General features: G+C 46.1%; 1 protein-coding gene across 1 annotated transcript; it reads right to left on the bottom strand.

Annotated features, from left to right (window-relative positions):
• Positions 1-310: 310 nt before the first annotated feature.
• LOC109769586 (ubiquitin-activating enzyme E1 2) lies at positions 311-6,910 on the bottom strand. Its single transcript, XM_020328317.4, has 7 exons — positions 6,700-6,910; positions 6,254-6,623; positions 5,193-5,410; positions 2,942-3,736; positions 1,986-2,854; positions 1,386-1,821; positions 311-1,146 (listed from the first exon to the last, which is right to left on the bottom strand). Exons 2-7 carry the CDS (start codon positions 6,492-6,494, stop codon positions 550-552), a joined length of 3,156 nt encoding a protein of 1,051 aa, XP_020183906.1. The 5' UTR covers positions 6,495-6,623; positions 6,700-6,910; the 3' UTR covers positions 311-549.
• Between the last annotated feature and the right edge of the window lie 8,863 nt (positions 6,911-15,773).

Genomic DNA, 15,773 nt, shown 5'->3' with positions numbered 1-15,773 from the left:
GAGTAGACAAGGTCACGTCCGTGGTGTGTAGCGTGCATGTTACCCCCGCATTAAACTGGTAACAGCAGCAATGAAGTTGTCCATCAGGCATTCATGTGCCGAACATGAACACCAACCAAGATGCAACTAACTCGAGATCCACTTAGGCGTGCAAGCAGCAATCAGGGTGCCCCCGATTTACGAGATTGAAATGAACAAGGCAACGAAGGCGATCGCACTTGACAACACACACACGTACGAGTAGTGCGCCGTGGCGCACAAAAAAGAGAACAAACAGATTAAAACATGTAATCAATCCCACGACGACCAATTTTAGTTGTAAACGCATCATGCAACAATTATCAAGATGATGTTGTGCCTAGTCTCGTGAATCGTGATGTCTGGTAACAACCCGAGATCAGCCCCCAGTGATCCGATCGACATCAAGATGGTAGAAAGGAAAATCAGTCGGTAATGTGGCTTAAGCCCCCACTCAGCTTACAATCACTAATGCAACTCATGACATGTCAGTCGATCCAGCATGACCAACCACAAGATCATGTAAACGCTTCAGCGGAAGTAGACCGACACAAGTGGGATGTCGACATCATTGTCGTCGTCATCCTCACACGCCACCACGACGTCGAGATGACGCCGGTAAGAGGGCACCTCCATCTTGGCCACCTCCCTGGCAACATCAACTACCTTCCTGTCAAGCCGTTCCTTGTGCCTGGGGAACATGGAGTTGTAGAGCAGCGAGGTGCCACAGGATATGCTGTAAGCGTTCAGGCCCTTCTCCTTGAGCCACTCCAGGAGCTCCCTCAGCGTGATGTTGCCCGTCACAGTCCACCGGTCCCAGACCGTCCACGACAGCTCCTGGTGCTTGATGGTCTTGGGTGGAACCGGCTCAGCAATGGAGAAGAGAGGAATCGCGAGGTTTGCAAACGTGTTGCGGTAGTCTTCCACCTTGTGTCCACCAGCAAGGGCTTTGTAAAGCTCAAGGCAGACGAGGCCAGTGGCCATTGCGGTCGAGGTGGCGATAGCTGGGATGATCCTGCCGGCTATAAACTTGGCTTTTAGCTTGTCCACTTCAGGAATGCTGTAGTTCCTTGCCCTCATGTTGGCAAAACCAGCTATCACATCCATATGGAAGTTTGTGTCATCATCCTGCAAATACAGAAAGCAGCTCAGCAATTCTGTCTATGAAACTTCAGGAGGCTTATGAGTGTTGATTCTAGAGATGCAAGGCTGCATACCAAAGTGAAAAAAGGAAGGAAAGTAGGCATGTGTTCAAAATGAAACTAAGCATTTCACAGGAAAGATACCATATACAAGTCGACAAGAAAAATTCAGAGCAAATCACTTATAAAGTTAAAAAAAAAAAAAAAACGTGGCAACATGCTGACCTTCTCAAACTGTATTGGGTTCATGTGGAACCCTGATGGCAGTGTTTTGGAAACTTCTTCTAACTTGGCAATAAGCTCTTCAATGACAGCAGCGTCATCAACAGATGCAGAGGATAGACTAGTGGCCTTCTCATCTGTAACTATCTTGACCCCCTGCTTTGGTTGGAAATCCGGGACAATCACCTTGTCGACAGCTTCAGCAGCCAGCTTGTTTGGGGTTTTGGCCCACTCAGGTATGGGTATTCCAAAAGTTTCTGCCCTCAATATTGCAGCAGCCAAAATAAAGCTAAGCTGACTTGGATCACTGGACGAGAAGTCCACAGGTCGTGGGAACCGCTTTGGCGCAGACCAGAAAGGAGCACCAGAGCTGGTCACTGAGTCTTCTGGGAAAGTGAACGTCAGCTGCTTCACACGGTTGGAGAAGTAATCCTCAAACCTAAGATAAACCACCAGGAAAAACAGTAGGGTGAGTAACATTGGAAGCAAGTGAAATAAATATAAACAAAGCATGTACACAGTAACACAGCTCATGATGCACCAAGGCATATTAACCTAATTGTGAAGAGGGGCAAGGAGGCATAGGAGAGGAGCTAAACTTACTTAAGCCGGGCCCAGGTAATAGAATCCTGGAACGTCTCGCACTTGTCTCTGTCAAGACACTCAATAACACGTTCAAGCTGATCTCTAGCCTGTGCATCACCAGCAGTTCTTGCTGCACTTATGTATGTAGTAGGATTTGACAGGAAAGCATTTACTTCAGTGGGAGTCTTCTCAAGTAAACCCTCAAACTCAGACCTAGCCCAGGTTAGGCAATGATCAATGTTATGAGGAAATGAATGTACAGTGCACATAGGTGCCTGCTTTTCAGGTGGATCCCTTGAAGCCCCATAGTTCTCTGTTAGGTGAGGGATGACCATCTGTGTATTGCATTTAGCACCCAGAGTCCCAGATTCCAAAAGTGGCTTCTGGAAATATACACATCTGGAGTCTATGTACATTCTTGCAGTAACATTGTCAAGGGCATTGACAACAGCATCAAGGTTCTCCCAGAAGGCATCATTAAACACATTTTCAGTCTCAGGACTTGCTCTGTTCTGGAGGGCCTCGACATGAAGTTTAGGATTAATTACCATAGCAGCTGTAGCAGCAACTGTGGACTTAGGTTGCCCAATGTTCCAGTCACGGAAAAGAAATTGGCGGCTCAGATTACTCTTTTCAATGACATCATCATCTGTCACAGTCAGATTTCCATTCTGGCTGCAAGAAATACCCATTAGTGCCAGGTTCTTCAAGAACTCACATCCAAGTGCCCCAGAACCGACCATAAAGATTTTTGCTGCCTCCAGTTTGTTTTGAAGCTTAGATCCAAATACGCTGATTTGAGCATCATATCTACTGTTCTTCGGCTTCAAATCACCAGGCTCCAAGGGGTCAACAGGGAGAGACTCGACAGAATCAAAATAGAAGAACTACAAAATCAAAACAACTAATGTTAAAAATTACTGCAAATAAATGTAATTATTATATACTGAAGACAAGAGACAGTAGATCCTAACCTGATAAAGTGGATGAAATTTCCCTGAGCAAGCTTTCACTACCTCCTGACCCACAATACCACCAAACATCGCAGCCATAGGATTCAGAACAGCCCTGGAACCACTGGCAAAATGATGCAGGAGCTTTTTGTCAATTTCTTCAAGTTTCCTATCTCCCAGAGTACCATTAATGCTAATAGCATACTCTATCACCCTTTGCACATCATCAGTGGACCCAGCAACAGGGAATCTGCTCAACTCAGTCCTAAACTTATCCAAAGCTTGGAATGCCAAATGCAGAAGAGGTGGCCGCTCAAATTTGGAGAAATCACTCATGAGAAATTCTCCCGGCTCTGACATGGCCTCTTTCAAGGGTTTGAATTTAATAACCTTCGGTGGCTTGACCTGTGTGACGATACCACCTCTAACGTATGCGCCAAATGAGGAAGTGTCTTCTTCCAAGAAGAAAGAGTAAGGCCTTGCATTCTTAACTTTTCTTGGTTTTCCATCATTCAGCTCAGTCATTCCATGGACTTCAGAGAAAACAACTAGATCACCATCCTGGAACTCCAGACGCTCATCGTCCACACAAGATACAAGTGCTGGATTGTCATTGCTGATTGATGCAACAATTCCTGTATGTGGTTCCTCACCATCCACATCCAAAACAGTAAATTCAGGACCGAAGTCACAAAACACACTGCCAAAAAGACCACGAACTTCAGACTTGATGAAAGCAATGGGTGGCTGGTGGCTGTGGCAGTAATCATCAAATTCAATTGCTTTATCTAAGCTGATATCAGTGAAGACAACGGCCTGCAAGTACATATGAAATTTGTTCTGAGAAATGATAAATGACCAAATTTAACAAGTGTAAATCAAGAATCATATAAATAAAATGTGTGAGACGAGTCATCTAATCCTCCTAAAAACTCATATACTGCAAACTGAAGAACATGGATTTGGAATTTCAGTTGCATTTGACAAACAGATCCGTTTGTGGGACTGGCACGACAGAGCATATGTGAAAAAAAATTATAGTAAACAAATTATGTGTCACTATAAATATGCCAAGGATGTTTTTGCAGTTTTGTAGTCAATTTATCTTTTCACCAGTTCGCACAGCACAGTTAACAGAATACACATCTCTCTTATTAAAGGGGAATAGGTCGTTCGCTTCCTTGTCTCCAGGTTTTCTCTCTCCCCTCCGGTTCCACCCTTTCCCACATATTTATTTCCGATTTTAGTTGTCTGGCATCACATCTCCTTCCTTCCATAATATGGGAACTAATCATTTTTCCGTTTGGCAAATTCAGAACACATTAACCCCACTGATTTATTTATAATTTTATTTGCGCAACATCACATCTCCACCCACTGATTTATTTCCAAACTAATTTGTCCGACATCACATCTCCTTCCACCAGCAATATGAAAACTAATTATTTTTTGTTTCGTAAATTGGAAACGTACTCCCACTGATTTAATTCCAATTTTATTTGTCCAAAGTGTACGGGTGATAGTGGAAGGGGGACTGTGACCGAATGAGCCATTGACATATGTGGATCGGGGATGCGGACATAGTGAGTGGAAGGTATACGGGAGACAGAATTAATGTGAACCCTAAAATATGTCTGCATCCGTTGCAACACACGGGCAATTAGCTAGTTGGCAATAATATTACCAAGGCCAACACTTACTTACCAGAATACACGTTGTCAGAGCAAAATCGACAGTTCAATAAAATTCGATTTAGGCACCAAAATCACACAACGAAATTGCAGGCAAAATCAGGCAATGAACAGAGCACAGATATACAGAAAGACTGTACAAACCTAACCTAGTCCAAACAGTCAAGCAGATGAAGCCTTTTAGAATCTCACAGCAATCCACGATATGCAGGGTTCATCTTATACTTCATACAATTTTACAGTACACACACTTCAATACACCTTGACTATGATGAGATCATGGCCAAATATTTCAAGTACTTGACTGCATTACTTTATTAGTGTTTGTTAGAAGTGATGTTCTGTAAATGCTAGGATTGTGGTACATCGCTTCTTTTGAAATGGTAATTCTTTGGAAAACTGGCATGAAATTTCTATACCAAAATCAAATAGGAAGATGGATAGCCTGCTTGTTAAAGTCACATGGACAGAAAGTACAAGCATAATGTAAAACCTTAAATGGAAGACACAATGACACATAGATGTAGAAAAAATTGAAATAGCAAGGTAGAAGATCACAGATCAGTGTCATGCTGTTGCACCTGGAATTTAGAAAGGTGCTCCTTGGTCAAATCACCGGTTAAGGCAGAGACGAGGACAGCATTGTTCAGCTCTTGTAGCTTCTGTACACAAGCTTGAGCACGGTTTTGCCCAACATCATTCTCCGAGAGGAAGAAGTTGCTTGATAAGTCCCACAGCTCCACATTACCATCATCATGCAAGGTTACAGACTTGACACCCGCAAGGACAAGGTTCTTTGCTGCAGGAATACATAAGTATTAAATCAATTGTAAGCGTAAAGCTTAATTACAGACTGTCAAAACCTCATCCAAGTTTTAAAAGTTCAGTTTTTACTGACTGCCAAGCTCCTGACTAAGCTTATGATTTGTTTTTATACCCAAATACTCGTATGGTGTGATAATGAGTAACAGACATCTCAGATGAATCCAATAATCCAACCGGCCAGCAGCAAAAAAAATACGCCTTTAACCTTTAAGGTGTCATGTCTCGACTTGGTATCACGGACCAAAACTACCAGTGGGCTTATTGGCAAAATGTCAGTGAATAACTATGTGCAATGTGGTGCAGTGCAGAAGTTCACCCATCATAATGCGTACGCTATCATTGTGTGTAAGGGGCACTGATAGGGTCACACAAAAGACACTCATTTCACCACACAAATAAAAGTTTTGGTTTGATGGTTTAGATAGTACAGTAGTTACAAAACGTAGGTAGACAAAAGTTTTGGTTGGTGGTTTGAACTCAAATCATAATACACAATAATAAGAGCCCATCTAGCTAATAGGGCGATCCCCGTCAGTTGTTTGGTCAAACTAGCAGCAACATCAGCTGAGCCAGAGCTAAACCAAGAGCTCAAGATAGCAATTACGAGCAGTAAATTTGTGTACGAGAAACATAATAGGAATTCCTAGGTCGCTAAGCTACATCAGATCCAGCAAGGGGTAGTAATTACTAATTTCCTTTTTTGCAGCTAACCTACATACACATATAAAAGGTAACAAATCAAGGAAAGAGATTGTATATTAAACAAAAAAAGAGTAAAAGACCATCTCCATTACGAGAGCGCCTGGGCTGCACGTACCGATCTCAGCACCGAGACCCTGGAGTCCAGAGACGAGGACGTTGGAACCGAAGAGGCGCTTCATGGTCTCGCGGCCATAGACGGCGAGCTGGCGACTGTGCAGGTCCTCGTCGATCTCGTTCCCCCTCCCTGCCATGGCTGCGTCTCCTTCCTCCCTGGTGGCCTCCCCCTCCCCGGCGCGGGTCTTCTTCTGCAAGTCCTCGACCTCGCCGGCGACGATCTCCCGCTTCCGGGGAAGCATATAGCGCGCGACGCCGCCGAGGAGCCCGAGGACGGCCGCCGACGCAGCGAAGAGCAGGCAGTAGTACGCGGCCGCCGGGAGCTGCCGCGTCAGATCCAGCGCGTGCTAGGGCCGCGACCGCCGCGAAACCTGCACCGGCCGGCACGTCGTGAGGCGGGGAGCGCGGGGAAGCAGGTGCGGAGACGGCGGATCCGGCGGAACTCACCTTGGATTCGCCTGTCGCGTCGGTGAAGGAAGCAGGCGAGGGACGGTCTAGGGTTCTGGGATGGGGACGGACGAAGTGGAGGACCGGATTGCAAAATCTCGGCGGTTGTTGCTGGGGGCGGCTTTGTTGACGGGGGGTGACGGGTGGGTCCCACGTGTCGGCCGGACGGGAGTGCGCGTGTGCTTTTCTTGCTGGCGGGGAAACGTGGGACGGGAGGAGGAGCACCTGCCCTCCTCTCTGGAAAGAACGGGGAGGCTGCGAGGTGGGCCGAAAGGTCAACTTACAAGTGGGCCCGATTATTCCCAAGGTAGGGCCCGCCTTGTACTTTAATTTTATTTTTTGTTTTGATCAGACGCCTTGTACTTTAATTTATGTTTGGACAACTACCATGTCGCAAAACGCGTTGAGGTGTGTTGGAATTTCGAGGTGCACGCTGGAACACACGAAAGACAAAGGAACCAGGCCTTTGGTAGGTTTCAGGGTGTGCATTCGGTTTTTTCGGTTTGATTCGATTCGGTTTATACGGTTTTTTGGTTTATACGGTTTTTATACTTCGGTTTATACGGTTTTATACGTAGATACGGTTCGGTTTCGGTAATACCATTTAATTTCGGTTCGGTTTCGGTAATAACCAAAATAACCAAAGTTGACGCAAATTTGTATAAAAAAAAATTATTTTGTCACATGCTTTCGTTCATGACATGTATGTAGGTTAGATTTTCTTGTGAGAAATGTGTATGTAGATTGGGTAATTAGATGACAGCCATGATTTAGCCATATGCATTAGATAGCAGCAAATATGAGAGATTAGGTAGGTGTCGGAGGTCCACATGATTTGGTATTGATTAAATGGCAGTAGATATGATTTATTAAATGAGGGAGGAAGTAGAAAATGGAATGACACAAAAATCTTGCGCATCCACGCGTCCACGAGCTCTCAACCCAGGCCAATCTTTCTTTTTTTTGAGCGATCAACTCCCTTTTTTTAGCGATCGACCGCCTAGGATGACACCGCGCGTGGTGGATCGCTAGACAAAGTGGCTGAATGGGCTGGATACTTTGAGCCCAAATAAGCGCATGTGATGTGCCCTGGTTCCGGTTCGTTCGAGCTGTAGAGATTTAGTACCACCTCGCCTATTGAGCTGCAGCGGGGTGAGCGGATGGCTATAAAAGAAAGGGTGGTAAAGGGCTCAACTCATATTCTTGCACACATACGCGAACTTCGGTTATTTCGGTTTAACCGAACGGTTTTCGGTTTTTAACCGAAAAAACCAAATGCTAAATGGTTTCAAGAATCAAAAACTGAAACCGTAACCTGAAAAAACCGAAAATTTGGTTCGGTTTGATTTTTTTGTTCGGTTTTTGGTTTCCGGTTCGATTTTGCACACCCTGAGGTAGGTTGCATCGTTTCAAAACATATTTTTTTGAAAAGGAGGATGACCCCCGGCCTCTGCATCTGGGCGATGCATACGGCCACTTTATTAATTATTCTCACAAGACCTTACAAAGTCATACAACAGTAAGACTAAAGCCGTCGTCTAAGCAACAAACTGTCGCTACACCTATCCAGTTGATGAAGGGGCGCATATAGCCTGGGCCTAATACCAAACAGACATCGCAGCCAAGCCTAACATCTAAGACCTGAGACCCCAACCTAGCCACTTGCCGGGTCTGGGGCACACACTGGTCCATCGTGCTCTCAGAGGCCGCCGCCGCCAACTGTCACCGCTCCATCTTCAGAACTGTACTGATGCATCAACCTTGCTCGGTCCAGCTATCGTCGACGCCACCACGGCGCCCAACGGCACCTCGTCCCTGCGCGCAAACAGCTGTACACGTCGCGGTCGTCACTGATACACCTCAGCGCCATGCTGCCACGTACCACCAACCGACACAACTTGAAGCCCTTGGAGGATCTGTCGTGCGTAGCACCTGCCGACCAGGCATGACCAAGCGTAGCACCTGTCGGTCAGGCATGACTTGACATCTCCACCGAAGCTCCGTGCAAGACGAAGCCGCTCCACCTCCTGCCTCTGACTTCCAGCGCTGCTCCACAAAACGACGCTCCCAAGAGAGAAATGACACCGAAGTGCCGCCATCGTCCGGTCTGGAACACCAGATCCTAGGGTTTTCCTCGGAGCAATACGAGTGGGTCGACGGTAGTCACATGACGATGCCTTCATCAAGGTAACGACGTGGAACGCCGCCATTGCCCGCCGTCGGCTCGGTTTTCACTGGCAACTACGTCTCCCCAACTCGCAGCTGGTGCCAGATGACGGATCCCGAGATCCGAACACCCAGCCTCAAGCCAACCACTTCTGATGGAAGAGATGACCACCACCGTTGGCTGCACTAGTCAGAACAGATCTGATCGTAGGTGCCGCCGATGAGACCACCAGGCCCTCCACGCCGCCGTCGCCGATCTGAAGGCAGCATGCACGCCGCCGCAGCCAAGCCGGCCGCCGTCAACCGCAGTCGCCGCCGCCGCCCGAAGGGCCATCCGCAGCACCTGCACCCCTGGCCTCCGCCGCGCCAAGCCGTCATCGTCCGAGGACAGGCCGGCCTCCCGCCGCCTGCCGCCATCCGCCGCGCCGCAGATCCCAGATCGGTCGCGCCACCACACGCCTTGGGGTCCTCCCCGCCCAGGGACGCGCGAGAGAGGAGATCCCCCGCCACCGCCGTCGGCCCCCGGGCTTAGCCCGGCAGCGTCTTCCGGCGGTAGCGGAGGGAGGGGAGGAGGGAGTTTGCGACGGCGGCGGCTAGGTTTCTAGCCGCCCGAGTTGCCCCAGGGGGAGGACGACGCGGGCGTTGTTTCCTATCGAGTGCAAGAAAAACACGTTTGATATTGTATAGGGTCACGCACATGAACCTTTTTTTTGCGAACCCCGCACATGAACCTTAAAGCAGTCCAAACTGGCTATATAGGAACGCTAGAATCAACCGTTTCGGTGAGCCAGGTTAAATCAAGCGTAAAAAAGGGGCATAACGTATGCGGCAATGCAGGGAGGAATGGTTCTCCCGTGATGAAAGAAACGTTCGTGATGTTGATGGATTCGATTTTCCCCTCTCGGAGGGAAGTGTCCGCGGCGGCAGGGGCGGCTCCACCATGAGGTCATGTAGGGGCGTCCAACCCGGGTAAATTTTCGAAACCTAGGGTACCCTCCCCCCTACTGGTTTTGGCCGGCGAACACCATGGGAAGCGAGCAGGTTCGCTCGAAGGTCTCGGGTCGAAGGTTTCGATGAGGGAAGAGGAAAACGATTCGCCAGGTAACTGCTCGCTAGCTATATATGGGCCAATCAAGTAAGCCCAATAGAAATTAGATGAGCCCATTAGTTATGGTACGCAGCCTGATTTTCAGGTACACAATTACTCGCTCCGTTCCAAAATAAGTGATCAACTTTATACCAACTTTAGTACATAGTTAGTACAAAGTCGAGTCACTTTTTTTGGGATGGAGAGAGTAATTTTCTATCGATCGTGGAACTGATCGTGCTGAACTCACGCCTCAAGCGATCATGCCCTGCCGACGCGGCGCCGCCTCCGTTGTTGTCTCGCAGTCGTCGGCGCTGCCCAGGTCTGTCCAGCCGACGGTGCTAGAGGGACAAGGAGAAGCGAATCCGCCTGTTCATGATGTCGTCCAGACGGGGAGCAGAGTCGCCGCCGCCTTCGTCACCGTCGCCACAGTCCCTGCTCAAAACAAGAAAAGAGCAGCCAATAGAGGCAACAAGGAACAGGTTCTTTCGCTCTCCCCTAGTCTTCTATTTATGCTCTATGATATTTAATTTGTTGTCGTGTTGGCCTAATTCTTGGAAGTTGAACACTGAAAATTAAATAAAAATATGATGTTACGGGGACCTAAGGAGATGAAGCAGATTGAATCTTTTTTCAAGCCTATCCCGGTAAATCAGTCTAGACCCCAAGTTTGTGGATCTGAAGTAAATGTAATCATTTCAGAAGATAATGTTCCTGAAGTATTAAGTTAAGAGACTGATACAAATAATTTGCAAGATGATGTTCCTCAAAATTTAATCCAACTGACATTGAACCTGATCCGGGCCTTCGGAAACAAATTGAAGAGTATGCTACCCCACAAATTAGAGATGAAGTGAGAAGGGCGTATATCTCAAAAGGTGCATCAGCCTAAAGATCACGATTTTGAACGCAATGAAGATGGCAGGCATTTAGATAAATGTGGTATAAAGAGTTCAATTGGCTAGAGTATAGTGTAGCCAAAAAAATTGCTTATTGTTTTTCACTGTTTTCTCAAGAAACCAACAATCAGTTCAAAGTTTGGGGCTGAAGTCTTCACCAAGACTGGGTATACAAACTAGAAGAAAGCAGTCGAAACTTCAGGCTCCATGTAGGTTCGACAAAGATTGCTCACAACAATTCAAGAAGGCATTGTGAGTATTTTTAAAAATCAGAAGCAAAGTGTGGCATATGCAATCACTACTCAAACTAAGAAGGCACATATTGAATACCAGAACCGATTGTTGGCTGTTGTTGGTGTTGTAAGGTTTCTGCTTATGCAAGGTCTTGCTTTTCATGGTCATGATGAGTCTAAGAATTCAAGAAACAAGGGTAACTTTCTTGAGATGATAGAGTGGTATGCTAAGAGATGTAAGGATGCAGCTGATGTTCTCTTTGATAATGCTCCTGGAAATCATCAGATGACTTGTCATGAAATTCAGAAGCGATTGCTGCAAGCTTGTGCTGAAAAAACTATTGAAGTCATGATGAATGAGCTTGGGTATGGTCAATTCTCACTTCTTGTTGATGAGTCCTGTGATGCATCGATCAAGGAGCAAATGGTTGTGATTTTGAGGTTTTTGAATAAGCAAGGAGAGACTTTAGAAAGGCTGCTTTGTGTTGAGCATGTTGTTGATACCACATCTGCTTCTCTCAAACGATATCTGGATAAAGTGTTTGCTAGCCATAACTTGAGCATGTCTAGGATGAGAGGGCAAGGATATGATGGAGCCTCAAATATGTGTGGGCAACTGAAGGAAATATGCCCTAGAGGCAATAATAAAGTTATTATTTATTTCCTCATATCATGATAAATGTTTATTATTCATGCTAGAATTGTATTAACCGGAAACATAATATATGTGTGAATACATAGACAAACATAGTGTCACTAGTATGCCTCTACTTGACTAGCTCGTTAATCGAAGATGGTTGAGTTTCCTAGCCATGGACATGAGTTGTCATTTGATTAACAGGATCACATCATTCGGAGAATGATGTGATTGACTTGACGCATTCCGTTAGCTTAGCACTTGATCGTTTAGTATGTTGCTATTGCTTTCTTCATGACTTATACATGTTCCTATGACTATGAGATTATGCAACTCCCGTTTACCGGAGGAACACTTTGTGTGCTACCAAACATCACAATGTAACTGGGTGATTATAAAGGTGCTATACAGGTGTCTCCGAAGGTACTAATTGAGTTGGCGTATTTCGAGATTAGGATTTGTCACTCCGATTGTCGGAGAGGTATCTCTGGGCCCTCTCGGTAATGCACATCACTATAAGCCTTGCAAGCAATGTGACTAATGATTTAGTTGCGGGATGATGCATTACATAACGAGTAAATAGACTTGCCGGTAACGAGATTGAACTAGGTATTGAGATACCGACGATCGAATCTCGGGCAAGTAACATACCGATGACAAAGGGAACAACGTATGTTGTTATGCGGTTTGACCGATAAAGATCTTCGTGGAATATGTGGGAGCCAATACGAGCATCCAGGTTCCGGTATTGGTTATTGACCGGAGACGTGTCTCGGTCATGTCTACATAGTTCTCGAACCCGTAGGGTCCGCAAGCTTAAAGTTTGGTGACGATCGGTATTATGAGTTTTTGTGTTTTGATGTACCGAAGGTAGTTCGGAGTCCCGGATTTGATCACGGACATGACGAGGAGTCTCGAAATGGTCGAGACGTAAAGATCGATGTATTGGATGACTATGTTTGGACACCGGAAGTGTTTCGGGAGGTTTCGGACATCTACCGGAGTACCGGGGGGTTACCGGAACCCCTCGGGAGTATATTGGGCCTAATGGGCCTTAGTGGGAGAAGAGGAGGGGCGGCCAAGGCAGCCGCGCGCCCCCTCCCCCTCTAGTCCGAATTGGACAAGGAGGGGGGCGGCGCCCCCCTTTTTCCTTCTCCTCCTCTCGCCCTTCCTTCCCTTCTCCTACTCCAACAAGGAAAGGAGGAGTCCTACTCCCGGTGGGAGTAGGACTCCCCCCTTGGCGCACCCTCCTTGGCCGGCCGCCTCTTCCCCCTTGCTCCTTTATATATGGGGGCAGGGGGGCACCTCTAGACACACAAGTTGGTCTGTTGATCTCTCCCGGCCGTGTGCGGTGCCCCCCTCCACCATATTCCACCTCGGTCATATCGTAGCGGTGCTTAGGCGAAGCCCTGCATCGGTAGCAACATCATCACCGTCATCATGCCGTCGTGCTGATGGAACTCTCCCGTGAAGCTCTGCTGGATCGGAGTCCGCGGGTGATAACCCACAAGTATAGGGGATCAATTGTAGCCTCTTTCGATAAGTAAGAGTGTCGAACCCAACAAGGAGCTAAAGGTAGAACAAATATTCCCTCAAGTTCTATCGACCACCGATACAACTCTACGCACGCTTGACGTTCGCTTTACCGGAAACAAGTATGAAGCTAGAAGTACTTTGTAGGTGTTGTTGGATAGGTTTGCAAGAAAGTAAAGAGCGAGTAAATAAAAGCTAGGGGCTGTTTAGATAAAGACACAACTAAATTAGTTTTAGTAGAGAGCTTTTTGTCACGAGAAAGTTATTTGTCCCTAGGCAATCGATAACTAGACCGGTAATCATTATTGCAATTTTATTTGACGGAGAGGCATAGGCTAACATACTTTCTCTACTTGGATCATATGCACTTATGATTGGAACTCTAGCAAGCATCCGCAACTACTAAAGATTCATTAAGGTAAAACCCAACCATAGCATTAAAGTATCAAGTCCCCTTTATCCCATACGCAAACAACCTACTTACTCGGGTCTGTGCTTCTGTCACTCACGCCACCCACCTTAAGCAAATCATGAACATATTGCAAACCCTACAACGGGGATCCCTCACGCTTGCGCGATACGGAGAGCACCATAGGACAGCACCAATAATAAAACATGCAACTCAAACCAATCTTGATCATAAAATAACCCATAGGACAAAACGGATCTACTCAAACATCATAGGATAGCCATACATCATTGAGAAATAATATATAGCGTTGAGCACCATGTTTAAGTAGAGATTACAGCGGGTAAGAGAGAGGTTACACCGCTGCATAGAGGGGGGAAGAGTTGGTGATGATGGCGGTGAAGTTGTTGGTGAAGATTGCGGTCATGATGATGGCCATGGCAGCGTTCCGGCGCCACCGGAAGAGAAGGGGAGAGGGGGGCCCTTCGTCTTCTTCTTCCTTAACCTCCTCCCTATATGGGAGAAGGGTTTCCCCTCTGGTCCTTGGCCTCCATGGCGTGGGAGGGGCGAGAGCCCCTCCGAGATTGGATCTGTCTCTCCGTATCTCTCTGTTTCTGCGTTCTCCTCTGCTGCCCTTTCACCGTTTCGTATATATATGGAGATCCGTAACTCCGATTGGACTGAAACCTTCGCCGTGATTTTTTTAACCAAAAATTAGCTGTCTTGCGGCTGAAGAAGGGCATCAATGCCTTACGGGTGGCCCACGAGGGTCAGGGGCGCGCCCAGGGGGGCAGGGGCGCCCCCTGCCTCGTGGCCACCTCGGGCACCGTCTCACGTGGATTTTTCTTCCGGAATTTTCCAAATATTCCAAAAATAAGCTCCTTCCGTTTTTATCCCGTTTGGATTCCGTTTGATATGGATATTCTGCGAAACATAAAACATGCAACAAACAGGAACTGGCACTGGGCACTGGATCAATATGTTAGTTCCAAAAATAGTATAAAAAGTTGCCAAAAGTATATGAAAGTTGAATAATATTGGCATGGAACAATAAAAAATTATAGATACGACGGAGACGTATCAGCATCCCCAAGCTTAATTCCTGCTCGTCCTCGAGTAGGTAAATGATAAAAAAGATATTTTTTGATGTGGAATGCTACCTAGCATAATCTCGATCATATGTCTAATCATGGCATGAATATTAAGACACGAGTGATTCAGAGCAATAGTCTATCATTTGATATAAAAGAAATAATACTTCAAGCCTACTAATAAAGCAATCATGTCTTTTCAAAATAACAAGGCCAAAGAACGTTATCCCTACAAAATCATATAGTCTGGCTATGCTCCATCTTCTTCACACAAAATATTCACATCATGCACAACCCCGATGACAAGCCAAACAATTGTTTCATACTTTTGACGTTCTCAAACCTTTTCAACTTTCACGCAATACATGAGCGTGAGCCATGGACATAGCACTATAGGTGGAATAGAATATGATGGTCGAGGTTGTGTAGAAGACAAAAAGGAGAAGATAGTCTCACATCAACTAGGCGTATCAACGGGCTATGGAGATGCCCATCAATAGATATCAATGTGAGGAGTAGGGATTGCCATGCAACGGATGCACTAGAGCTATAAGTATATGAAAGCTCAAACTGAAACTAAGTGGGTGTGCATTCAACTTGCTTGCTCATGAAGACCTAGGGCATTTGAGGAAGCCCATCGTTGGAATATACAAGCCAAGTTCTATAATGAAAATTCCCACTAGTATATGAAAGTGATAACTCAAGAGACTCTCTATATGAAGAACATGGTGCTACTCTGAAGCACAAGCGTGGTAAAAGGATAGTAACATTGCCCCTTCTCTCTTTTTCTCTCTTTTTTTGTTTTTGTTTTCTTTTTTTTGGGCCTTCTCTTTTTTTGCCTTTCTCTTTTTTTATTTTATTTTTATTTTTTCGTCCGGAGTCTCATCCCGACTTGTGGGGGAATCATAGTCTCCATCATCCTTCCCTCACTGGGGCAATGCTCTAATAATGATGATCATCACACTTTTATTTACTTACAACTCAATATTACAACTCGATACTAGAACAAAGATATGACT

This window comes from Aegilops tauschii, chromosome 5, assembly GCF_002575655.3.
Source record: "Aegilops tauschii subsp. strangulata cultivar AL8/78 chromosome 5, Aet v6.0, whole genome shotgun sequence".
NCBI lineage: Eukaryota > Viridiplantae > Streptophyta > Magnoliopsida > Poales > Poaceae > Aegilops > Aegilops tauschii.
Note: the sequence above shows the minus strand (reverse complement) of the source record. Positions and strands in the feature narration are given on the sequence as shown.

Coding starts and splice junctions, on each gene's coding strand:
- LOC109769586 (XM_020328317.4), bottom strand. CDS start 6,494: ATGCTTCCCCGGAAGCGGGAGATCGTCGCCGGCGAGGTCGAGGACTTG. Junction 2,855..2,941: donor AATTTCATCCACTTTATCAG/GTTAGGATCTAC, acceptor TTGATTTTGTAG/TTCTTCTATTTTGATTCTGT. Junction 1,147..1,385: donor ACCCAATACAGTTTGAGAAG/GTCAGCATGTTG, acceptor CTGTATTTGCAG/GATGATGACACAAACTTCCA.